General features: G+C 67.5%; 1 protein-coding gene across 1 annotated transcript; it reads left to right on the forward strand.

Annotated features, from left to right (window-relative positions):
- The first annotated feature begins 875 nt into the window (after positions 1–875).
- On the forward strand, positions 876–25231 carry CEP170B (centrosomal protein 170B). Its single transcript, XM_029238679.1, is given in 20 exon segments — positions 876–1020; positions 2531–2662; positions 9583–9672; positions 11103–11181; positions 12004–12062; positions 13110–13248; positions 13914–14018; positions 14166–14648; positions 14891–15615; positions 15697–15873; positions 16298–16388; positions 16540–18199; positions 18201–18256; positions 19482–19725; positions 21756–21915; positions 22149–22292; positions 22407–22495; positions 22929–23022; positions 23155–23206; positions 23393–25231. Coding segments are annotated over 20 exon segments (4836 nt in total). The 5' UTR covers positions 876–987; the 3' UTR covers positions 23617–25231.
- The last annotated feature ends 647 nt before the right edge of the window (positions 25232–25878 follow it).

Here is a 25878-nt window from a genome sequence, read left to right on the forward strand (position 1 = left end):
CTCCCGCGGTCCCTCCCTCCGTCTTCCTCCACCTCCCTCTCTCCTCATTTCCCTTTGCCGCCGCCGCCTCTCCGCTGTCCCGGCCTCCGTTCAGTCTGCGCTTTCCAGCCGCCCGCCGCCGCTCTCTGCCCCTCCCGGCCCCTGCCCCTGGGCGACTCCACCTCCAACCCTCCCCTCCAGGCGGGTGGCCCTTCTGGGGGGACAAGTTTGGGGTGTTTAGTATTCTCCCTCCTAGCAACGATGGCCAGCCTAGCCCTGAACCGGCCGCAGGCTGCTTGGAAGCGTCCACGACTCCAGGCCTGGGCCTTTTCGAGATGGGCTGGCAGCGGCAGGGGCGGCCTGGCTCCGCCACAGCCGCATAACCCGGCTCTGGGGGTTTGGCCTCCCTTTGCCATAAGCAGAGGCTGTGGCCTCCTCTGGGTGGGGTTCCCTTGCCAACTGCCCGTCACGACCTGGTGGCAGGTGATGGCAGAGTGTGGGAGCTGGGCTGGGCTGGGGGCTGGGTGGGGACTCTCCTAGCGAGAGCTCTGTCATCTCCTCCGGCTGTGCTGCTGACGCCTCCGTAGGCTGCAGGGGCTCGGGAGTCCCCGCCCCTTCGGCTTCCAGAGCTTTGCCCCTCTGGCTGGACCCTGAGCAAGGGCAGGGGTCCCAGGATGAGGGGCTCTGGCCGGCTGGGGCTGTGTTCTGGGTGGATTTTTCGACATCTTCCCACCTGCTTGCCCGAGGTGACATGAGGGTTTGCCATGGGTTACATGGTCACTTGGGCCTTCACCGATGGGTGGGGCCTGGTGTTGAGACCTGGCTCGTAGGAGCCTCAGGCTGAGGCTCTGGGTGTGGGTGTCGCAGGGACAGGGCCTGGGGATACTCCCTAGGTCCTCTGCTCCCGCCAGGTGCCGGCACCATCTTCTCTCTCCCTCGTTATTGTCTCATGTCTTAACTAGCCTCCTGCTTGACCTGCCATCTGTTCTGCACCCTGTGAGTCAGATCATGGACCCAGGACCTCCAGGGCTGGCCTCACGGGTGTGTGACACATGCTCTTGCATGGGCCCCGCACTCAGACCCTGCACTGGGTTTAGCATTCTGCTCTCGCTGTTTTGAAATCCTTCATAATTTTGGAACAGGCCTACTGCATATGCATTCTGCACTTAGGGATGCAGCATGTCCTGGGTCCTCTGGGGCCTCCCCCTTCGCTCCCGGACAAGCCACAGAACTCCCGGGAGCACGCGGCCCAGCGTCTTGGCCCTGCCTGTTCCCTCTGCCTGGAGCACGACCCCCAGATGTTCACATGCCTGCTTCCGCCCGCTCCCAGTTGAGCCTTCCCTGACCGCCCTCTGTAGATGGACCCCTCGCGGCTGCGCTACTGTCCCCACCCCTATTTCTCTCTGTGTCACTCGCACCTTCTCACAAGCGGTTTCCCTTCTTGCTGCCCACCTCCCTGGCTGGAGGGAAGCCCTGTGATGCAGGGACAGTGTGTGTCTCTCAGGGCCCAGGACACCACCTGGCGCACGGCAGTGCTCAGGACACGTTTTACCCACTGTGTGTGTGTGTGCGTGCGCGCGCCTGTGTGAGCTTCCACAGGAGAGCGGCCAGGGCACTTGTAGGCGGTGCTCCGGGTGTGTGTGTAAGCTGTGTGCACATGTGTGGGGCGCAGGTGTGTCTGCACATTCTGGTACCTGTGCCCCTGTGACACGGCTCTGGGCAATTGGCATCTGTGTGAGAGCACGTGCACACTGGCTGCGTGGGGCCTCAGGCTGCCCCAGGGCCTGGTCTCGGGTGACATCGGCCCTTGTCATCACTCAGGCTGTCCCCACTGTGCCCCTCAGGCACCCTGATATTCCCCTGTCCGTCCTGACCATATCAGCCCCCAGGATCTCAGGCACCAAAGCACCACCTCCCTCCTGGGCACTGGAGGGACTGCCTGCTGCCCTGACCACCTGGTACTGTCCTGGCCTGGGGGCGTCTGCAGGGCGGTCACAGTGGCTGCCAAGGGACGTTCAACCCCCTCTCAGCGGCAGGCGTATTGATGGCTCAGGGCTCTCGTCTCCAGCCATCTCCTCCTCGCCCCCTGCCTGGGCCCACCCCAGAGTCTCCAGCAGGGGAGGCAGAGGCTCTGGTTCAGAGTCTGTGTCCTGGGTGTGGGCCTAGCCCGTGGGGACCCTGAAGGGCCACGCTGAGTCCCACCTGGAAGCAGCTCCTGCAGGTCACGGGGACACACGTGGGTCCACACGCAGGCAGTGTGGCTAGCGCCCCATGCACCCAATCTCTGGCACCCAGAGAGAGAGAAGAGGCTATGTGTGGACCTAGAGTGTAAGGGAGGACCGGGCGACCTTAGCCTGGGAAGGGTCTACAGGGGACAGGCACACTCGGTGAGGGGCTGGCCTGGAGCCCAGCATTTCTGGAAGCGGCCACCGCGGTGGTGCCGTGAAGGTGCTTGAACCTCATCGGGGCAGGATCTGTGCCGGTCTTTGGGGTGTCCAGGGGCCCGGGCCCAGGCAGGGGAGCCCTGCTCTGATGACCCCTCACCCCCCAGGGCTGGACAGGCCTTGCCAGTGCCAAGATGAGCGCCACCTCCTGGTTCCTGGTGAGCGGCAGCGGCACTCGCCACCGGCTCCCGCGAGAGCTCATCTTCGTGGGGCGAGATGAGTGTGAGCTCATGCTGCAGGTGAGCACGGGCACCGGGGCTGGGGCGGGGCCCCTGGGGAGGAGGCCGCCCTGGACCCACAGCGGGGCTTGGGGGCCTCGGGTGGGTGTGTGCACTCGTGGGTGAGGGTCCCTGCCTCTGCGTATTGGACCGTTTCTGATGGGAAGGTGCTACCGGATTCTGAAGGTGTCGGGGCCCACCTTGGGAAGGTGCCTGAAAGCAGACCCGTCCACATCCTTGTCCGGGGGCCCCAACAGGGCCATGAATCAGGGGGCCACAGGGTCAGCTCTGACCATCAGAGCTGTCCAGTGGAAGGCTAGTGCCCTGGGCTGGGGGATGGGGGCCTTTCTCAGGCTCGAGAAGCTGGCAGGGCCCTAAGAGCCGGGACACCAGGCACTCGGCAATTTCTCCCTGGCCCTGAGTTTGAGTTGAGCCAACCTTGGCTTCCATGGGGTGCACGGGTCCGGCTCCTAGGAATGAGGAGGGGAGGGGGCTGGGGACTTGACCCTGTAGGGCCCACAGGGGTTCCCCACCCTCGTGGGGTGATTGAGTCGGGTTCCCTGCAGCCCTGACCCCTCCCCAGTGTGGCACCTGGGTCCCTGTCCCCAAGCCCTCCAAGCTCCATGCTCCCACTGTAGGACTCTCAGGAGGTGTCCTAGGTGGGCTGCACTGCCCAGTCCAACCAAGCGGCCCACTTGGGTGCAGGGTGAGACCCCTCCCCTGTTCCATGCGCAGCCCTGGCTGCTGCCGCCGACTCACTCCCTGGGATGCATGGGGTTTGGGCTGCAGCCGGGGGTCCCAACCATGTGCATGTCCACTTGGGCAGCAAATGCAAGGCCTGTCCATGTCCAGACACCCTGACTTCCCCCAAACGTCCTCTAATTTGCCTGACTCCAGACGCAGCAGGACCGCCCTTGCTTGTTCGGTCTTTTCAGTATCTTTGATCTAGAGCAGTCTCCCTTTTTGTCTTTGCTTCTTGCCTTTGGAAGTCAGTGGGTCTGTGCAGGGCTGGGTGAATGTTTCCTGTAAAGGGCTGGGTATACATTTGAGGCCTTGCCGGCCACACGCCTCCATCACAGCCACTCAGCTTTGCTATTGTTGGGGAGACAAACGGTGTGCCAGTCAAACTTTGTGTCCGTTGATATGTCAATTTCATATCATTTTCATCTGTCCTGAAAGAGTCTTTTTTTTTTTTTTGACCACGTAAAGTGTAAAGACTGTTCTCAGGCCACGTAAAGCAAGCAGAGGCCGTAGGTTGCCCCCCCCCCGGCCTCCTGGGGTGGCCGATGCGGGGGTCTTGATGTGGCCGGTGGCTCCGTGATGGTGTCACGTGACATGACCTCTGTCGTCTGTCCGTTGGTGAGAGAGCCACAGGGGTCACCACATTTGGCCCTGACCCCTGGCGGGGAGTTGTGTGTTCCCTGCTGTGACTGTGCGGCTTGTCGATGGCCCTGCCCTTCCGCCGGGGTGGCTGGGAGGGCCTCGGCGCTTGATGGGAGCCTGTGAGCGCTGGGGGCCCAGCGTGCTTGCTCCTCCCCCGCCTGCCAGCTCTGTGCCCTGCGTCAGGCCCTCACCCTGCCTGCTTCTCTTCCCAGGGGGTGGGCAGGGTGCGCAGTGTGAGTTTGGGGTCCAATTCCTAGTTTCTGGGCCGATCAGTGTGGAGCCCTGAGCAGGGTGGAGGGAGGGGGGATCCTCAGCCCTCCATGCTGGGCTGGCCCTGGCCTGGGTGCACCTGCGTTTCTGCCTCAGGCTGTTCTGGGCAGCGTGGCCGTGTCTCCACCACACGGGGAAACTGAGGCTCAGGGAGGTCACGTAGCTGTAGAGTAGATGTGGGAATGCCGCCCCCTCCCAACACCTCCCCCCTCCAGCCCACCTGCCCCTTGCTCAGGACGCCCATCCTCTTGCAGTGCTGTCCTGCCAGCCCCCTTCACCCCGTACTCTTCTGTGGGGCCTCTGCTAGGGAGTTCCTCACCTGTACACCACGGCCTCAGTCCCCACGCCACCACCCGGTTGGCCACTGCACACGCCATCCCCCCCACCCCCCCACAGCTTCTCCCTAGGATGGCAGCTCCAGGCTCCCGGGCCTCTTGGCGCCTGCCTGGCGGCCCCTGCAGCTTTCCCACTTAGCCTGGGCTCTGGGTGTACGTGACCCCTCCCTGGAGGTCCTGTCCATACCCACAGCCTCGGTTTCCACCTCTGCTCACGTGATGCAAATGGTGTCTGTCACCGTGCTGTCCCCAGTCTCGTGCGTCATCAGCTCCTGGGCATCTCAGAGGCAGCCCGAGCCTGGTGCTGAACAAACCCCCTTCTCCGACCCCGCCAGGTGTTCAGGGGCAAACCCCGACCTTCCCTCTCCCTCTCTCATGCCTCAGGCACCCCCGGGTGCAGGGATAGGTACCCCCAGCCACTAGGCCTCCTGGGGGCCACAGCCTCTCCCCACCTGCCTGGCTTTCCGAGATCGTCCACGCCCGCCCCATCCCCACCCTCTCCCTGCCACGTGCTCCCGGAGCACCCTGGCCTGCCCTCTGTGTGTCTTTGCGTCCATTCCCACATTTGTCACTCGATGGTCACTGGCCCCACGCTGGAGCCTGGGGTCTCCATTCCAGGGCTGGGCCGCCCACAAACACATAAGCAGGAGCCAGGTGACCCCCCAGGAGCCAAACCCAAAGGCGGCACCGGGTTTGGGACGGGGGGGCTCTGGGGCCAACTGGACATGGTGACGTTGTGCTGAGAGCTGGGGAGTGGGAGGGGCGGTGCTGGCAGGGGGGCTGGCGGAGGCGGGGGACCTCTGCCCGGCGGGGAGGGTGAGGCAGTGTGGCACGAGGAGACGCGGCTGGGGAACAGGGGCCGTCCAGGAGGCTGCACCACAACCCAGGCAGGAGCGCCCACGTGTGGATTTCGGAGGTGGGGGGCGCTGTGTCCCAGAGGCAGAATCGCCAGCCTGGCCTCGTGCCGCCACGCTCTCCCACCGGGCTGCCCACTCGCCAGGGGTCCTGGCCCCCAGGGTGAGACTGGCACAAGCTGGGCCAGTGAGGACGTGAGCAGGGACATGGGCCCAGGTCTGCCTGGTGCCCAAGCCCAGGCTGCCTGCTGTGGCTCCTGCCCCTGTGTCCCTGGGCTCTGGTGCAGGGCGTGTGTGTGTGTACGTGTGTGGATGTGCGCGGGCGAGTACCTGTGCGTCGGCACACGTCTGTGCACACATGTGCACATGCAAACACGTATGCGCACAGGTGCATGTGTGCGCACGTGTGTGGATGTTGTACATGTCTGTGTGTGTGTGAGAGAGAGCCTGTGCGTGTTTGTGGCAAGGTGTCTTCTCTGCCTTCGCCTGGCTTGCCACGTGGGAGGGGTGACAGCTGGGATTCATCTGCACACATCCTTACCCGGAAACCACGGCCTGAGAGACCCAGCTCGGGATCCCCCTGCACACACACAGGTCGTGGGCGCTGTGGCCCCGCTGGGGTGGTGCTGGGTGTGAGCTGGCAGGAGGGTGTGCCCAGAGCCTGGGGTTTGGGCCGCTGCCAGATGCTGGGCGGAGCTTTCACTCCTGGAGGGCGTCAGACCCAAATTTTGGAAGCACATCTTTATTCCGCTTTAAAGTGACTACAGACAATTAGGTCCTTTTCCAAAACTCCGTGTTTGGAGCCTCTTAAAGCTATTTTATGCGTCTGCGCCCCATGCGCTCCACTTGCCACGTGGCCTGCTTTGTGTCCTTCTAAGTCTTGAGTCCTGCCTGGGCCAAGGGGCCACCTCCCCCTCTGGCGTGGGCTTCCAGCCTCTGGGCACCTGGGCTTGGGCCGGGAGGGAGGGAGGGAGGGCGGGCTCTGGCTGCGGGACCCTTCCTGCCTGTGCCCAGGGCTCCTGGCTCTCGGCAGTCTGGGGAGGGGGTGGGGCAGCCCAGGCTCTGGGTACAAGCGTCGGGGAGCCTGGGGCTGAGCGGGGGGGGGGGGGGGCGGGGTTGAGGGGGTCTTGCTGGGAAAGGGAAGGTGGGCACTGGGAGAGCGTGGCCCAGGAGAGGGCATGGCACCTGCAGGGGCAAAGTGTCTGGCCAGCAGGCAGGCCGGGGCAGAGCGGCGAGAGGGAGGGCTGGGGAGGGCTGTGGGGATGCAGGCGGGGGGCAGATTGAAGGGTGCCGCTGCCTGGGGCTGAGGGGGTGTGGCCAGAGCAGCGGGGTGGGGGCTTGGTCGGTGGCCTTCCCCAGGGAGGCTGAAGGGCCAGGCGGGCAGGGAGGAGGAATTGGGTTTGGCCAGGCTGGGCTTGAGTTGGAGGTCTGAAACTTGGAGAGGGTGGGAAGGTGTTCAGGCCGGAAAGGTCAGCCCAGAAGCCCCTCTAGGGGCTACACCTTGGCAAAGGTAGTGGCCAAGCCTGAGGCACAGAGCGCCCTCCTGCTGTCGGCCACCACGTCTGCCTCAGGCCGAGCAGAGCCCCCGTCCTGCCACATCCCGGTGTGCAGCCACCAGCAGCCCCTCTCAGGCCCGCGGTCCCCGGGAGCCCAATACCCGGCCATGTGGAGGGCAGAGTCCGGCCCCAGTGGCATCCAGGTGTTGGGCAGGGCTGAGGTGGGCAGGTGGCTGGGCACGGAGGGGGCGCAGGAGGACGGGAGCCCCCAGCCCCTCAGTGAGCCCCAGGCCTCCCAGCTGCCAGGCTGGACTCTAAGGAATGCCTGACCCACGGGGCCACCCAGAGGGGCAGCTCCCTGGCCTGAGGTGGGGCGAGCCCAAGCACGCAGGCCCCTGGGACAGCTGCTGATCCTTGTCTAGGCCGCCCGGGGCCTGGGGCCTGGGGAAGCTCTGCCAGCACCTGCAGCCGGGAGACCAAGGCCCAGAGGAGGGCGTGTGGGCCCCCCCAGCGTGCCCTGTCCCCACCCTGCCTGGGCCAAGACAGTGGGAAGGGCTGGCTCGGGGACCAGTGGGAGAGTCCAGTGGAGGAGGTGGTGCCCACGTCCGGAGCACAGGCTGCGGCCAGGGTGGCCCGGAGCTGTCTAGCTGTGGGTGCCGACTTTGAGGAATTCGGGATGGGGAAAGAGATGAGGCCGGGGGCGCGGGGCAGGGGGTCTCAAGGTCAGACTCACCTCGCCAGAGACCCGTTGCTTTGGGAGGCAGGTGAGTTGGCACTGGAGCCCCGCCAGGATCAGCCCTGGGGACTTCCCGGGGAGGTAGGCCCGTGCTTCCCCTGGCTCACGGGGGTGGTGCTGGGGCAGACGGCTCCGGGCTGGCCTCTGTGTCCAGGAGGCCCCGGCTGGCCCCGCAGACTCTGCGCCCCCCTTGAAGCCTCCCCTGCACCCCTGCTCCCTTCTGGAGGACCCAGGGTCCATGGCAGCATGAGGTGTGGGCCTGCAAGCCCCTGCCGGGCCCCTGCTCCTGCAGCATCATTGTGCATTAAGCCAGCCACCTCAGGCCTCTGAGCCCAGGAGAGGCTGGAGCCCTCACAGGCCTGCCTGCTGCAGTCTCCTTGCCAGGTCCTGCCCTGGCACCTCGGCCAGAGCTCATGTCCACCCCACCCCACCCCACCCTGCTGTGCGCTCCTGTCTCTGGGTGAGGGAGGCCCAGGCCTGGGAGCTCCAGTCCTCGGGGGAGGGTATTGGGCCCCACCCCCCGGAAACTGGCCATTTCTGGATGGTGCCGGGGGTGCTGGGTAGGTGGAGAGAATCAGAGAGAAAGTGGCTCCGTGGAGGTGGCCGCTGGCTGGGGGAAGGGGTCTGGTCACTCACCTGTGAGAACTGAGAAGGTGGTGGAGGGTGGTGATGCAGGGACTCAGGTGCTGGGTCACCCTCCCAAGGGCCGGGCCATCCTGTCCCAGGCGGTGGGGAGCGAGTGTGTGGGTCTCGTCGTTCCCGTGACATGCTCTGGAAGTGGGGGTCCTGGGTGTCTCGTGGTTGCCCTGCCGGGCAGGTACTGTCATCTGCCCAGGGCTGGGCCCCAGCACCCCACGGTTGGCCAGTCCTGCCGGTGTTTCCTGGGGCTGCCCCAGGCCTGGGCTCCTCAGGTGGTGGGGGAGGGATGCAGCTGCCACCCAGACACACGGGGCCTCCAGCAGTGAGGTGTGGGCAGTGGGCTGGGCGGTGGCGATGCGCTCTGTGTCAAGACTGCCCGCCCCCTGGCTGGGCAGGGCGGCTTGTGCTGGCGGCGCCTGACGCAGCAGGATGTGACCCTGTGGCCCTGTCCCTGCCTCTCTGTCCCTGGAGTGGAGGGGCTGTGGCCCTCCAGCTGGACTGTGTGAGGGAGCTGGGTGACTGTCCTTGGGGAGGGCTCCTGGGTTGGCTGGTGGCCAGGGCAGAGCTGGAAGTGCTCGGGGCAGAGCTACCTGCATGTGTTCACGTGCGTGTGGCATCTGGGTGGCAGGGTGTGCTCAGGATGTGAGCCCTGTGCACACGAGCAGAAGGCAGTGGGATCTGAGGCACGTCACGCGTGTGTGCGCATGTCCGTCACTCCGAGAGGTGTGCGCTGTGGGCCAGGCTGGTGGGGGGAGGGCTCCCCCTGAGCATCCACAGCCCTTTGATCCTGCCGCCCCCGTCCAGCCTGGCCTGCCCTTGGGAGTGAACAGCGTGTCCCAGATCTTCCGAGCATTCCCAGCCCCTCCCACGCTGACCCAGGAGCAGTGGCTGGGATGGCAGGGGGGGCACTGGCCTCCCGGTGCTGTGGAGGGCTGGTCACAACGGGAGGGGCCCGCGAGGCAGGCTGGGGCAGGAGGAACCCCGTGGCCTGCTCCGTGGCCAGGACGGCTGGCCGGGTCAGGCCTGGGTGGGCCTTCTGGGGCACACACGCTTGAGGTGTGGAGGCGTGGGTGGGACCTCATGGGCTGCGTGGCCAGGGGCCTGGTGGTGGTATTGTGGTCGGGTGGGGGAGGGTTGGAGAGTGGGGAGCGGGGCCTCCTGCGGGGTGCCTCTACCTCCTGGGCCGCCTGGCCCGGTCGGCCACCCGAGGGTTTGTGTGTCTCCCCAGTCCCGCAGTGTGGACAAGCAGCACGCTGTCATCAACTATGACCGAGACAGGGACGAGCACTGGGTCAAGGACCTGGGCAGCCTCAATGGGGTGAGTGCAGGGCCTTTGTGCTGGCCCCACCCCTCTTCCCAGCCCAGTTCCACCCACACCCTGGCTCCACCCCATATTGTGGCCCTACCCCCTGCCCCTCTCCAGGACCCGCCCCCTGTGCTGGCCCCACCCCCTGTGCTGGCCCCACCCCTCCATGACCCCTCCCATGGTGCTGGCACCACCCCCTCATGGCCACACCCCTCTGCATTGGTTTCCCCACTCCAGCTGGGCCCCCCCATGGCTCCACCCCCTCCATGGCCCTCCCCCTGTGACGACCCCACCCCCGTTCATGACCCCTCCCTCAGTGCTGGCACTGCCCCAGCTCCATCCTCACCCTGGGTCTGCCCCCTCATCACTGCCCCACGCCTCTGCTTTGTCCCCACCTGGCTCCCACCAGGACCTCCTGCTCTGGTGGCCTCCTTGGGAGGGCTCCCACTGGGTAGGGCCTCTGGGAGGTGGGGCTGCCTGCTGGGTGAGGAGGGAAGTGGGCCCTCTGGTGGGCAGGGGAGGCAATGGGACCTCCTGCAGGATGGGAAATGGGGCTCCTGTGACGGATGGGGCTGTGCTGGGGTACCCTGTCCTAAGGGGTATATGTGAGCTCTTCTGTGAGTTGGGGGCAGCAGGGACAAGGAGGTGACCAAGAGGAAGTTCCTGGCTGCAGGAGCAGAGAGGGGTTCAGGTGGAGGCAGGGCGGGAGGGACAGGGCGGGGCTCTCTCCAGGGTCCAACACCTGTCTGGGTGCCTTGTTCTTTCTGTGTTTGGTCTCCTGGCCTGGGAGGCCGTTTCAGTAAGAAAACAAACGACCAGCCTCCACCCCGTTATACCAGCTGAGGAGGGCCCTTCCCCCTCTCTCCCAGCCTGTGAAGTCTGACGCCCTGCGTCCTGAGCTGGGGTCCCACAGCAGCCTCAGGCTGGCTCTGCCTCGGCCATGTGAGCACACCAGCAAGTGCTGGGTGCCACCTCCCCGGTCCCCCTCAGAGTGCCCCCAGCCGAGGGTCTCAGGCTCTGCTGGGGTCTCTGCCCCCTCAGCCCCTCCTCCCTCGGCACCCCATCTGACCGGCCTTGCCCCGGGGCCACCCTGTGGGTGTGCCTCGCCGCTCCTGGGGGCTTTGGGGGCTGGGGCCGGCACGAAGCTCTGTGTGGATGAGAGAAGGGGCCGTCTCACAGGGGTGTCCGTGGGTTCTGTGCTTGAGGGGCTGTGTCAGGGTCCCTGGGTGCTGGGTGGGGTCTGGCGCCTCGGCCCCCTCGGCCGGCCCTCCTGCAGCCGTCTGTCCTGTGGTCCCGTTGGGGTGTGAGGCTGGTGCACCCGTGCTGGGAGGACGGTGCCGGGCCCAGAACAGCACAGGAGGGCCTGGTGGTCCGCTTCTGGGGCCTCCAGAGTCGCCGGCCCGCCTGCCCCGGCTCCTCTCCGCCACCTGCCTACTCCGCAGACGTTCGTGAACGACGTGCGCATCCCGGACCAGAAATACGTCACGCTGAAGCTCAACGACGTCATCCGATTCGGCTACGATATCCTCCCGGGGCGCCCACCCCTCCTGGCCCCCCTGTCCCCAGGGCCTCAGTCGCCCTGCTATGCTGGAAGTGGGTGGGGGCCTCAGGGGGTTAGAGACAGGAGAGTGAAGCCCGGGCTAGGCTCCGCCCTGAACTCCAGCCCCTGCCGCCGCCTGCCCACGGCCAAGGCCCCAGCCGCGGACACCTTCTGCCCAGCCTCGGGGCTGAGCTCACACAGAGCCCGAGGAATGGGAAAACTTTCCCGGGACCCGGAGTCCTGGTGTTTCTGGGGGCCGCCCAGGCATGGCTTTCTGTGATCAGGACGTGGGTGAGTGGGGGCCATGCCTCCGCCCTGGGCAGCCGGGGACCCATACGTGTGGCAGGAATGCATCCTCTCCTCCGTCCACATTCGCCTGGGCACAGCCGCTGGCGGGTGTGGACCCAGCGGCTGGCTCAGGCCCTCCCCACCCCTGAAGCCTCAGGAGGCCGGGGGCTGAGGGGTGGTCTGGGACGGGAGCTGGAGCTGGATGCATGTGGCCTGGCCTCTGGGGCCCCGCTGGGCTCCTGGGCTGAAAGTGGGGTGGAGAGCATCCCCACAGACCTAGGGCACGTGTGTGCGGTGGCCTGGAGCAGCCTCTGTCCTGTCCCCTGACCGGGGACAACATGGCCTGCGGCCTGTCCCTGCAGTGTGGACGCATGGCCAGTGCACACACGTCGGGGGAAGTTTGCAGGCATCTGCGCCAGCGCTCCGCCCAGCCCGCCTTCCCTCTTCATCCACCACGCCTGGGTCCGAGGGCCCCGCCCCCTTCCTGCATCCTGCTCTCCTTAACGCGCTGTCACATTCCAACATGTACGTGCTGGAGCGGGTGCAGCACCGCGTCCCTGAGGAGGCGCTCAGGGTCAGTGCTGGTGCTTGGCCTGGGGCCCCTGCATCCCTGTGTCCCCACAGCCCTCCGCTTCCCACTGCCCATCTCCCCCAGGCCTCTGGGCCGCTGTGCGTCAGCCTGGCTTGGCCTGCCCTGCCAGATGGCCCCGTCGGCCAGGTGGGGAAGATAGTCATGCGACCCGCCCCGCCCCACCCCTGGCTGATGCAGTCACAGACCACAGACGGCAGGTGTGGCTGGAGCCCCAGAGGAGGCTGCTTTGCCCAGCAGGAGGGGGTGGGTGGGAGGGAGGGCCCGGGCCCACCCAGCATCTTGGGTACCGGGAGGACCCTGATCAGGCTACCATGGGTGGAGGTGGCCAGGAGCAGGCCGGAGGCTAGCAGGGAGGCAGCCTTTGGGGACAGCCTCGTGGGAGGTCCTGGATGAGGGGCACCCTCGAGCACCCTTCCTTCAGCTGGGGCTCGAAGGCCCCAGTGTCAGTCACGGCAGGTGGAGCCTCTCCTTTCCCCTTGCTCAGTTGTGCAGGTGTCATGGAGCAGACTCAGGGGACCCTGCCCAGAGCCTCACCCAGGAGCCCCATGGAGGGGGGTTGGGGGGGAGGCTTAGTCCCATTTTCCAAAGTAACCATGGGCAGCACAGGGAGCGTGGGTGGCCTGCCTAGAGTCACACAGCCAGTGAGGGGCAGGGCCGATGACCGCCAAGCTCAGCCAGGTGGGGCCCGGCACGCACACGCGCACGCACGGACAGGCTGCTGCTCCCCACCTCCCACTGCTCCTGAGGGCTGTCCCACCCCCTCTCTGGAGGGGCCTGTGGGTGGCAGTCTCCCCTCTGACGGTTGCTGTCCACTCCCTTCTGGAAGCTTGTGGACCTGAGGATGCCCCCAGCCTTGGGTGCGGCCCGCCCAGCTTTGAGCCTCGTGACACGGGCAGGTCTTAGGCTGTCTGCTCCGCGAGGGTTGTGAGGGGGACCTCATGCCACTGTGGGGCAGAGGAGAGGCCACGCAGGTGCCCTGGGCGGGGGCGTCCTCCCGAGGACACCCCTCACCCCGGCCGCTGCCCACAGCACGAGAAGTATACCAGCCAGCTGCAGGTGAGCGTCAAGAGCCCGGTGCCCAAGACGGGCGAGGCCGTGCCGGAGCAGGCGCCTTACTGCGAGGCCGTGAACCCCAGGCCAGAGAGGGGGGACCGGAGACCGGGGCCAGGTAAGATGGTGTGCAGAGGGGTGCGGGAGGGGCAGGGGTGTGCACACAGGCCTTGGTCCACCTCACCCAGGAGCTGACCTTTCGCCCCTGCACCCCGACGTACACACGTTCCCCTCCCCGCACAGCCCCCCAGCATGTGTGCCTGCACTCCTGCACCCCTGTAGCCACACTCACCGTGCACTCCTGCACCCCTGTGGAAACAGCCACCTGCCCCACGTGGTTCAGTCAGAGTGCAGAGGCTCTCAGCCCCAGGTCACCTATCAGTGACCCGAACCATTTACAGGCCCTGGGGGAGAGGCCAGCCCTGGGTGGGGCTCGCTGCTGTCCTCCCGCCCCTCTGTCGGGGAGGCCCTAGGGGCAGAGGGCCCAGGCTGGGCTCAAGGGATTGCCTGCCCCAGGACCGCAGTGCTGAGGGCAGTGCGACCCCAGGGACGAACCTCCCCGGAGCAGCCACCCCATGGGGAGGTTGTCACTGCCGTTGTCACCCACCAGGGTTGCAGAAGTGGGCCTCAGGGTGGCTGGCCAAGGTTCTGGACAGCTGCAGATCCGAGCTGGGAGGTGGTGCTGGGGCCCCCTGCAGACCCCAGCATCTTCCCCAGCTCCGGGTCTCCGCCTCTGTCTGTGTTGGGGCCACAGGGACCCAGGGTCCAACTCTTCCTCTGCAGAGGCGGCGGCCTACCGCACACCCCTGTACGGGCAGCCCTCCTGGTGGGGTGAGGACGATGGTAGCAGCCTGCCCGAGGAGCGGCGCCAGGATGAGCCCGACACGGGTAAGTCCTGGAGGGCAGCCTGCTCTGGAGGTGCCCTCGGCGGGGCTGTGGGCAGGGAGACACGGCGCCCATGGTCCTCGCGGAGGTGGGTGGGGCGAGGGTGCCACCGTGAGCACGTGCCTGGCCTGAGCACGTGTTCCCCCACAGAGCGGCCCAAGGAGCTGGCTCAGCGGGACAGTGACCTCGTGGGGACGACGGCCGCCTTCCGGGCCCCCGCGGAGCCGCAGGGCTACTCGTTCCGGCGGGAGCCCAGCTACTTCGAGATCCCCACCAAGGAGGTCCCCCCGTCGCGGGCCCCAGAGGTGCCGGCACACGAGGCGCCCACCAGGGATGCGGAGGTGGGCGGGGGCGGGGTGGCCCCCGTGGTGCAGAGCCACGCCTGCTTCACCATCGAGTTTGACGACTGCAGCCCCGGCAAGGTCAAGATCAAGGACCACGTCACCAAGTTCTCCCTGCGCCAGCGCCGGCCCCCTGGCAAGGAGCCCACAGCCATCGAAGTGGTCTCTGTGGAGACCAAGGTGGCCGACTGGCTGGCGCAGAGCGACCCCAGCCTGCTGCAGCGGGCCGGCCCCGCCGATGACCGGCACAGCACCAAGAGCGACCTGCCGGTGCACACGCGCACCCTGAAGGGTGAGTGCGCGGCTGCCTGCCCTCGCCTCGGCGGCCTCGTCTCCCGGGTCCCTTTACGTTGCCCGAGAGCCGCCTGCCCTGTCGGGGGCTGTCCGGCGTGATCCTGTTCCTTCTCTGGGCCATGTGGGCTGGGTCCACGGTGGGGCAGTGTGTCCCCGACCACACGACGGCGGTGGTTTTGTGTCGACCCCCGGGCGTTTCCTTTCCCTCGGCCTCATGCGTCGGGCCCCTGCCCCCTCCAGGCCACAAGCACGAGGACGGCACACAGAGCGACTCGGAGGACCCCGTGGCCCAGGCGGCTGGGGCAGCTGGGGTCCCCTCGGAGGCCGGCGGGGAGCAGGTGCGGCTACAGAGGCAGCTCAGGCGGGACCCCCAGGAGCTGCTGCACAGCCAGCAGGCATTCGTCATCGAGTTCTTCGACGAGGACACGCCCCGCAAGAAGCGTTCCCAGTCCTTCACGCACACACCGCCCGGGGACCCCAGGCCCGACAGGCGCCGCGGCCCCGGGCCGGCCGACAGGGACCGCCCGGCCGCCCCCACCCCGGCCTCGGCCCGGGGGGCGGGCGGCAGCTCGGGGCCGCAGCGGGCCGGCTCGCTCAAGCGGGAGAAGGCAGAGGAGCGTCTGGGCGGCCCCTCGCCTGCCGCCCGGGCCCCAGCTCGCCCTTTCGGCAGCATGGGACGCCGCTCCCGCCTGGCCCAGGACTTCATGGCCCAGTGCCTGCGGGACGGCTCCCCGGCTGCCCGGTCAGGCCCCGAGAAGACGCCCCCGACGCCGCCCGCCCCCCCGCTACCCCGCGGGGCCAGCCCCGCGGCCCCCTCGCCACCGCCGCCACCCCCTGCTGACCCCCAAGTGACAAAGGCACGCAAGCAGGAGGAGGACGACAGCCTCAGTGACGCGGGGACCTACACCATCGACACGGAGGTGCAGGACCGGGAGGTGGAGGAGGCCCGCCGGATGATCGACCAGGTGGGCGTGCTGCAGCCAGAGCCCGGGAGGCCGGCCTTGGGCGCGGGCTCTGACCTGCTGCCCGGCTGTCCCTCCCGGCAGGTCTTTGGGGTACGGGAGTCCCCTGAATTCTCCAGAGCGTCCTCAGCCACCTTCCGTCCAGTTATCAGAGGGGACAGAGACGAGCCTGGTGACGGAGTGGCCCAGCGGATGGCCTTGCTGCAGGAGTTTGCCTCCCGGCCAGTGGGCGGGGGCGGAACCCCCCCGGTGGAGCTCCAGGTGTGTGGGACTGAGCCCAGACACGTTCCTGGGGAGGGACTGGGCGGGGAGAGGACAGCATCTGGGCCGGGGCCCCGGTCATTGCGTCCTGTATGCACTCGAAGGCTCTGGTCCTGCCCGAGCTGTGGGCTCCGGGCCCTGGTGCCCACCTGTGCAGAGGGTCACGGGTGCCTGCGTATATGTGCCCACGGGCGGGGCTTGGCTGAGTCTCGGGGGGGCAGGGACCGCTGACCTCCAAGCCACCGAGCCAGGCTGAGACGTGGGTAGTTACGCAAGCCAGGTGAGGCCACGGGGGTCCTCTGGCTGCTTCTGTTGGGGGGCAGGTGTTGGGGCGGGCTGCCTCGCCCCCTCCTGCCCCCAGCACCTCCCCGTGGGGCTCCTGTCTCTCCCTGCCGCGGACACGCTCCTGCCCTCCTCTCCGTAGGGCCTCCCAGTACCGGGCTCCCCCGGGGGTCAGAAGTGGGTGTCCCGCTGGGCCAGTCTGGCCGACAGCTACTCGGACCCGGGCCTGTCAGGTAAGTGGCTCCAGTGCCGCAGCAGGGAGGGGGTAGCCTGAGGCCACCAACTAGGCAGACGCGAGCGCACGTCACTGTGCCCGGGGGAGGGCCAGCTCCTCGTGTGGGCCCGCGGGCAGCGCTCACTCGAACCAGCCCCCTTGTCTTCCAGACGACGGCCCCGGGCGCAGAGCCAGAGAGCTGGAGGGGGCCTTGCCTGTGCGCCAGCGACGGCTGCTCCCACAGCTGCCCAGCGACAGGGCGGACAGCCCTGCCGGCCCCGAGGCCACCAGGAGGAGCGGGCCGGGGCCACCGGAGCTGGGCAGCGAGCAGGCCGGCCTCCTCTTGGGACAGGAAGACCTGGAGCCCGACAGCCTCAGTGACGCCAGTGGGTCGGACGGAGGCCGGGGCCCTGAGCCAGGCGGGGGCCTGCAGGAAGAAAGACGCGGGAGCCCCCAGGAGGGACCGGAGTGGACGAGGGGCCGGCGCTCACCGAGGGCCCCTGGGGAGCCGGCCCCCACCTCTTCCTTCGCTGGGGACCAGAACGGGGAGGCGGCCTTCCCCAGGAAAGCGACTGTGGCTCCAGGGCAGGTGGAGGGCCCGGGGCGGGCAGCGCAGCCCAGCCCCCCGACACGGGACAGCGTGTACGTTAGCACCAGTGGGAGGATGGTCATCCAGCTGCGGACAGGGCAGTCCCCGGAGCCTGAGGGCCCCGCCCCAGCCCCCACCAAGGAGGCCCCGGCGTTCGTCCGGCAGGAGAGCTTCACCAAGGAGCCGGCCAGCGGCCCCGCAGCTCCTGGCCAGCTGCCGTACATTAGCACCCACCCCCTCCTGCAGGACCTGGCCGCGGCCCGGGCCTCACGCATGGACCTGCACCCTCAGGACACCCACCTGATCCTGAAGGAGACAGAGACGGCGCTGGCCGCCCTGGAGGCCAGACTGCTCTCCAAGTCCGTGGAGGAGCCGGAGGGTGAGCTGGGCGGCGTCCCTGGGCCGCCAGAGGACTCCCTGTCCGGAGACTCCGACGTGGACACGGCCAGCACCGTCAGTCTCCTCAGCGGCAAGAACGGGCCCAGCCCGCAGCCCTCGGGGCTGCAGAAGGAGAAGCTGCCATCCCCGCCGGCTGCGCAGGACGTGGGGGGTGTCGGCCTGAGCAGCGCCCGCGAGCGCCTCTCAGAGAAGCAGCGTCGCCCACCGGGCCCAGCGGATGCGGGCCGCGGGGAGCCGGCAAGGCGCCTGGCCACACGGCGTGGCCACGGGCCCCGAGGGTCCCTGGACTGGCCCGATGAGGAACGAGGCTCCAGCCTTGCCCACCTGCCCGGTGTGGACACGGTCACTTCTGACCACGAGACCTCCGGGGCCGTGGGGGCAGGGCGGCGGGGGCCTCGCCGGAAACCCACGGCCCCACCGCCGTCCCCTGCTGCCCGGGAAGAACAGAGCCGCGGCTCAGCCGGCCTCCAGAAGGTGCAGCAGGCGCTGACCCGCTCCAACAGCTTGTCCGCCCCACGGCCCACGCGGGCCTCCCGGCTGAGGCGGGCCCGGCTGGGGGATGCCTCGGACACAGAGGCCACAGATGGCGAACGGGGGCCCCCGGCCAATCCCGAGCCGGCGGGGCAGCCGGCTGCCGAGCAGGCCAAGAAGCTGTCACGCCTGGACATCCTGGCGATGCCCCGGAAGCGGGCCGGCTCCTTCACAGGGCCCAGCGACTCGGAGGCGGCCCCGACCCGCGCCGGCTTCTCCGGCCGCAGCGTCGAGCTGTACTGCGCCGGCCGCAAGCCCGCCGTGGCCGACGCTCGGGCCACGGCCAGGAAGGCCGCCAGCGCCACCACGCCCCCCCCGCCAGCCCTTCAGCAGGGCCCGCCCGGGCAGCGCCCGGTACTCCTCACCCAGTGAGTGTGGGGAGCGGGAGGGTGGCCCTGGGTCCGGTCGGCACGCGCAGTGTGTCTGCAGGTCTCTGTGCATCGGCCTTGCACCAGCTACGGGGCCCCCAGTGCTGGCCCTGGAGGAGCCCCTTTTCCCGTCGGCGGGTGTTTCTCCCCCTGACACACACACATACACGTGCACCCGGCTGTGCACGGGTGGCGGGCCTCCTGCAGCCCCCAGGCGGTCCTGGTGTGAACGCAGAAAACCCCGACCATCTCCAGCCTGGAGGGACTGCCCCTGACTCGCAAGCAGGCCTGGGTGACTGCAGACAGGGGGCTGGGCCTGCCCCTCCCTGGAGTTGCGGACCCCGTGTGTGCATAAGGGAGGGACGGCTGCCGTGGCACCGGAGCCGGCTCCTGCCGGGGTGGATGTGGGCATCCCTGCAGCCAGGCTCGCCCTGCGTGGGGACTGACCCATCCTCTGAATGAATTGGTTTAAGGTGTCAGCACTGCTGGTCCAGCCCCGTGCTGCTGCTTCCATGCCTGCCCCAACCCCCGACCCCTCCCGCACCCACGGCCTTGGAGCTCGGGCCCCTCCCTGCCTGCCAGGTCTTCAGGGGGCCAAGGTGGCATCTGCCCCATGGCCAAGGGGTGAGGGCCACACCTGCTTGGTGGGAACCTGCTGCCCCACCCTTCCTTGTACTGTGCACGTTTGCGGCCGCCACAGGGGCTCAGCGCAGGGGTGGGCGAGCAGGTGCAGGGAGGGGCTGCGGCGGCTGAGCTGGGTTCTGACCACGGGCTGTGCGGCCACACGTACGGTCCAGGCCAGGGCCATGGCTGATCCACGTGCAGTGGTTTACCCCCACCCGGCGTGTCTGCAGGCACCAATTCCCAGATCCCTCAACCCTAACCAAGGGCGCTGGTTCTGCCTGATGGGCACAGACCCCTCCCCCAGAACGTGGCCCCTGCCACTGCCAACCAGCCACGACCGTGAGCTGCTCCACAAGGGCGCATGGACACGCCAGGCTACCCGTCTGTGCACGTGCTTCTGGGCTGGCAGTGACCTTGCGGTCCCCGGAGCCCAGCAGCTGCTGGCTCTTCAGCCAAAGGGCGTCTGAGTGCGGGGGTGCCAGCCGCAGCACAGCTCATCCTGCAGCACCGGGCCCTTGCCTGGAGGGGCCTCAGGGCTTCCGCAGGTGCTGACGGCCGCTCTGTTCTGTTCTTGCTTTTGGAACCAATTCACTCACCCGAGACGTGCGTCGCCGGCAGCAGGGCTCGGATTGCACATCCACATCCGAGGAGGAGTATGGCTCCCACCACGGCTCCCCCAAACACGCCCGCCCCCATGCCTCAACAGCCACGCAGACCCCACGGGCTGGCAGCTCTGGCCGGGCCCGACCCCGGGCCCCTGGCCTCCGGGACACAGATGACGAGGAAGAAGAGCCCGACCCTTATGGTTTCATTGTGCAGACAGCCGAGATCGCCGAGATTGCCAGGTGACGGCACAAGCTGCTGATCCACAGGGTGCCTCCCCTTGGGACTGGGCTGGGGGTTAGTTCCTAAAAGGGCTTGAGAAATGCTTGTCAGGGGGATGGATAGATGGGTGGATGGAGGGATGATGGTTGAGTGGATAGATAGATGATGGACGGTTGGGTGGATGGATGATGGACGGTTGGGTGCGTGATGAATGGATAGATGGGCGGGCAGTTGCATGGGTAGTGGGTGGCTGGATGGATGGATGCAGATCTGCCCAGAAGGGTGGGGGAACCTCTGGTACAGGAAGGTCTTCACCAAGATTTTTATTGAAGATGAGTTCCTTCATGCAGTCATTCAGTGGAAGGATCGCCTCCAGGTCAGGCGCTGCAAAGGATGGTGCAGAGGTGGCAGGGAAAGAGAGTGGTCTTTTGCTGAGTAGTGGTCGGTGCTGTGATGGCTTGGCTCTGCAGGGCTTGTGGAGAGGGCAGGAGGTAAATGGCTGGGGCTGGTGACTGGTGAGTTTTGGTGCCAAGGATGCTGAGCTTGAGCCGGTGAGGCACCTGGAGGGAGGTGAGCGGGGGCAGTGGCTCCTAGGACAGTGGCCCACGTGGGGGATGGAGGTGTGGGTGTCACCAGCATGAAGACGGTGACCAAGGCTGTGGGCGGTGTGAGGGCGTGGAGAGCATGAAGAGAAGAGGGCTGGGGCAGGGCTCTCGGGACACCTGGAGGGTGGTTGGAGGGAAGTTGCCTGTGCAGAGTGATGCTTGGGAGGGGGCCGAGGGGCTGGCCAAGGAGACAGGGTGTGGGGTTCTGGAGGGGGCGCCGCACCTGGCTGAGGGGAAGGGGGCGGAGGTGGAAGGAGAGAGGAAGGGGAAGTGGGGGCCCCAGGGGGCTTCCCGAGTGGGCGAGCTTGAACACACCAGCCTGCAGGGTGCGGAGGACAGAGGGAGTGGAGGGCGGGGCTGGCTGGGGGCAGGGGCACAGGTCACCAGCAGTTCAAAGGGGGTCCTTCTGTGTTTTTGATGTCGGAAGGGTGGGACCAAGTCGGGGACCCCTATCTTGATGGGGTCTGGGGCAGCCCTTGGTGGGAGGCAGAGGCCAGCCAGGGAAATTTCTCCAGCTGTGCCCAGCACCTGTCGGGAGGGGCTGTAGTTGCCGCCAAGAGTGGACGGGTACGAGGGCCGGCTGGGGGGGGGCGCCCTGAGCAGAGCTGGGACAGCTGTGTGCAGAGACCTGGTCCTTGGTCCTTGGTGGGTCCTGGTGTCCCGTCCCTGGAGTGACAGCAGGCGTCGAGGGCTGAGGGAGCCAGAGGCCGGAGCCCGTCCCCCTGCCCCGAGCCTGGCCAAGGGCTGGAGTAGCGCAGAGCGCGCCGGCCGTGGGGCTGAGGTGCTCCGAGGGCGGGCGACGGAGGCTTTCGGCTCCAGCTCTGGGGCTTCACGGGCAGTCTGCGGCAGGGAGCTGCTCCCCAGCTGGCCTGTGTCCTTTCCTGGGTGGCCCGGGAGCCTCTCAGGGAAGTGTGTGTTACCACTGGCAGGGCGGAGGGGACGGAGGTCTGGGCTGTCTCTGGGGCTGCAGGCTTGGCCTCCCTGCCCTGTGGAGAGTCCCTGGCCTCTGGGCCTGCTTGGCTCTGACCCTTGTCAGTGACTCTGCCTCCGTCTCCCTGCCTGTGGAGCGGGGCTCATGTGGCCCTGGTGGTCAGGAGCCTGTGGGTGTATCTGCCCATCCCTCCTCCCAGGGCCCCGCCCCAGCCCCCCCATCTTCAGGGGGTTGGGCACTGAGGCGCCCAGTGGGAGTCCCCCTGGCACTGCTGCTGGTGGCTGGTTGGGTGTAGTTTGGGCCAGGCTGGAGGCTGTGTACCCCTGGCCCTGCTCCTGACCCAGTGGCTGCCTCCTGGGAGGGACTCCCACCCCACCTGGGCGGGGGGGAGGGGGGTTTCTGCCTGTGGGGGGGTGACGTCGTGTCCCGTCTGGCTCCTGTCCCCACACTTCCCTGCACTGAGACCGGGCCCAGGAGGACCCCGCAGGACCTGTCTTCCCTCTTGCCGCTGCAGGCTGAGCCAGACGCTGGTGAAGGACGTGGCCACCCTGGCCCGCGAGATCCACGATGTGGCCGGAGACGGTGACTCGCCGGGCTGCCCGGGGCCTGCCCACAGCCCCTCTCGCGCCAGTGCGCCCGGCACCCCCGCCTCCACCATCTCCACCCGCGAGGAGGTGAGCCTGCCCTCGGCAGCCCCTTGCACGCCCAGGTGGGGGGCCGTGGCTGTGAGCCCTCCCCGGGGCCGCACCCCGTGCCCAGCACCGCCCCCCACCAGCCACCCTGAGAGTGCGGGCCCGGCACCTGCTCCACGAGGGCGGGGTGCCCAGGGGCCCTGAGCGGCCGGGCGGCGTCTGCTCTGTCCACTGCCCGCCCCATGGGCCACGCCCCTGCTCCCCCCACTCTGCAGCTGGTGCAGCGCATCCCCGAGGCCAGCCTCAGCTTCCAGAAGGTGCCGCCCAGCTCCCTGCGCTCTCAGGACCTGGACCAGAACATGAACGACCGCTGCGAGGACGCCCTGGCCGGCAAGACGCGGCCTCGGAACCGCGAGGAGGCAGGCGCCCCTCCCCTCGGAGAGCTCACTCTGGGCTCTGGGCCGCGTCAGGGCATGGAGGGCACAGGGCTTCCTGGGGCGTCCAGGCGCCGGGCTGATGCCAGGTCCTCGCAGGTGATCTTCGATAACCTGATGCTGAACCCCGTGTCGCAGCTGTCCCAGGCCATCCGCGAGAACACGGAGCACCTCGCTGAGAAGATGAAGTGAGTCGGCCCGCGTGCCGCTGGCCAGTGAGAGCCCCTGGGACGGGCCGGGAGCCACCGCTGCCTAGCGGACACCCAGCCTGAGGCCCTGACACGGGTACAGACGTGTGCCTGTGTGCCAGGACTCTGCCACGTGTGCACGCACGCACACACGCGCGCGCGTGCGTTTTGGCAACCAGACCCTGGGCCTGGGAGGGCCAGAGCCCCCAGGATGACCCGCCCCTCCCTCCCTGCACCCTCCTTCCTCCCAGCCTTCCCCACATTAGGCCCAGAGACAGGACGCTGGGACCAGCCTGCCCAGGTCCTGCTCCAGGCCTCAGTTTCCCCGTGTGCGCAGGAGGGGCTGGCATGGACCTCCCCGTGGCTGGTGCCATGCCTGGGTCTCTTGGTCACTGCCCTCTGTCTGTTCCCACCCCCGCCCCTCGGGGTGCAGGATCCTCTTTCAGAGCACAGGGCGAGCCTGGGAAGACCTGGAGGCCAGGATCAACGCGGAGAACGAGGTGCCCATCCTGAAGACGTCCAACAAGGTGAGGGGCCCCTCTGCGCCCCCGGCCCGCTTGGCTGCAGGGATACCGGGGGGAGCTGCCCGAGCCCGGGACCCCAGGGAGAGGCGAGAGCTGGGGTCCTGCTTCAGCGGCCTCTTTCCTGCCCGCCCCCAGGAAATCAGCTCCATCCTGAAGGAACTGAGGCGGGTGCAGAAGCAGCTGGAAGGTGGGTGTGGCCCAGACCCGGGGGCGCTGCACTGGCGCCTCTGGCCGTGCGGGGTGCTGGGAGGACTGTCGGGGGCCTTGGTGGAGCCTGGCCCACACCCACAGCTAACTGGCCGGGAGGCCCCCGGCTGGGCACGGGAGGCAGGGCAGGACCCTCCGGCCGGCCTGACCCTCCCCACCCCCCCAGTCATCAACGCCATCGTGGACCCCAGTGGGAACCTGGACCTGCTGACCGGAAACCGGGGTTCTGCGGGCTCGGCCCAGCTCGGGAGAGGCCGGCCGGCCTCCCAGAGTCCGTCCTCACCCCCGTCGGCCCTGCCGGCGAGGAGTTTTCCGCAGCGGGCAAACTGCGGGACCCCCGGCCTCCCGGACCCCTCCTTCCTCCCCGACACGGAGCAGTTCCTGATCTAGGTGTTGGGGCTGGGCAGCCTCCCCACACCCTGGGCCTGGACAGTTCACCACAAAGACCCCCACACGTGCCATAACCCAGTGGGTGCCCAGGCCCCCTCCTCAGCTCCCAGTGCCCCCCCCGCCCCACTGGCCTCCTGGCCCAGCTCCCGCTGTGGCCGATGCCAAGGGCCAGTGTCCGGGCGTGTGCCCAGCCTCCTCTCCATCGCTGTTATTTTGTCGTTAGCTTTCAAGGAAGGAGTAGTTTGTGCCATTGCAGCAGCCTCCCTGGCCTGGAGGGTCCCGCTCTGCCTCGTGGGCTGGGGGACACGTGCGTACCCGCCCTGTTCCTGTGTGCTGGCTGGGACCAGGTTGGGGGAGAGGACTGGGTGATGCGGTCTTTCAGTGCCAAACACAGAGCAGGGCGGTGGGGAGACGCCTCGTGACGCCCCGGGACTTGAGGCGGCCGAGTGCGGGCTGGGCAGGGCGATGGCAGCTCCCAGCCGCCCCAGAGTCCGGTGGCCCGGGGCGGGCATGCAGCCTGTGGAAACATTTGTGGCAGGAACCCCACTGCTTCGAGCCTTTGGTGCCAACACAACTGCCAAACTCACTGAGCGCGTGGGCCGGGCGCCGTGCACACAGGCACGAGCACTCGTCAGGCACGCCTGCGCTCACACAGCCCAGGCTCAGCCCCCGACGCGGGCACGTCCAGGGAGGGAGGCGGGGCCCGGCACCCGGCTTCCGGTGGTTCTGGGCCAGATGGAGGGGAGCGATTAACCAAAGTGACCAAAAACCGGGCTTCAGAAGCTCCCTGGACAACGTCCCCTCCCCCCGCTCCTCTCCCCGCTGTCCTGCGGACTCTGTGGGCATTAATTGGGTGCCTCCCGGGCCTCTGTGCTCCAGGTCCTGTGGTGGGGGGGTAGGGGCAGCCCCCCAGGAACAGTTTTATTTCTCAGGATTCTTTCAGCTGGGAACGTGCCAGGCGAGCAGAGCCCAGCCCCCTCCCGGGGGCTGATGTTTTCGCAGCCTCGAAGCCAAAGAGCCCACTGGCTGCGGCGGGTGGGGCTGGGGCGCCCCCACCCTGCCTGGCACCTGCGCTAATATCAATCGCGGGGCAGGACCGACTGCGGGGGCCGGGGTCACAGCGGGCGCGGGTCTGGGGCCGCGGTGGGTGACGCGTGTGTCCGTGTTTACATTTAGCTGATGTGGAGCCCCACGCCCCGGCCCTGTGCCCCCTCCCCGGTGTGTACGTGTGTGAGTGGCAGTGGGGTCCGTGGCTGGCCCCGTCCGCGAGCCTGCTGTGTGCACACGGAGGGGGTGCTGGTCCTGGTACCCCGCCCCGCGCGCTCCGCACAGCTGCCCACAGCCTGTCCCCCGGAAACGAGCAGTGGCCGTCCGTCCACCACACTCCCATCAGCACCCGCCGCGGTCATCGCCGCACAGGTCTTTTATTCACAAATTCATGCCCCCTCCAGCCTTCACCTTGGGATTGGTAACTTATTTGTCTGGCTTCTTGGAGGCACCTCCGTGCATCTTGTCCTCAGGTGGTCTTATGGATGTCTTTCAGAAAATGGTTATTTTATATGATTTGTCATGGAATTTGTTCTAATAAATCATTCTTCTGTCATGTGGCAACATGCCGGCGTTTTTCGCCTTGGCCTCATTTCTCCAGTGTTGGTGTTTGGTGCGGGGAGGGGGCTCCCTGCCACCCCCGGGTGCTCAGCCCAGGGGTCTCCCTTCCTGGGCTGGAAAAATCCCATTTGACCCCCAAGACCGGCACGGTGCGATGCAGACATGCTGCCACCAGGGGGAGACCTAGGCAAGAAAGCAAAGCAGGGAACTTTCCGGAGGTTTGCTCCTCAAAGAGAGAAAAGTTATTTTATTCAAGCCGTTCAGTGATGCAGGGTCCAAGAGCGCCCTATAAAATAGGCCATCCCGTGTACACGTAGCACAGGAGGGGCGCTGGCACTGTGTGCTGGGGCCCAGCTGCTCCCAATTCCTTCTCCCTTTTTATGGCCCTCACCCGCTCTGGGGTGACATCACACCACCCAGTGCCTCCAGCCCAGGGACGATACTGTCCCCCACCTCCTGCTACAGGGAGGACCCAGAAGCAAGAGGGACAGGCAGCAGGAGCAAGCGGCCTACCCCAGAGCCTGCTCGCAGGTCACTTGTACCCAAGCAGCTCCCCACACCTGCTCTGTCCTGGACCTGCTCTGTCCCCTCGCCTGCTCTGTCCCACACCTGCTCTGTCCCCTCGCCTGCTCTGTCCCACACCTGCTCTGTCCC

This window comes from Monodon monoceros, unplaced genomic scaffold (assembly GCF_005190385.1).
Source record: "Monodon monoceros isolate NGI ecotype Baffin Bay Population unplaced genomic scaffold, NGI_Narwhal_1 Super_Scaffold_21, whole genome shotgun sequence".
Taxonomy (NCBI): Eukaryota; Metazoa; Chordata; class Mammalia; order Artiodactyla; family Monodontidae; genus Monodon; species Monodon monoceros.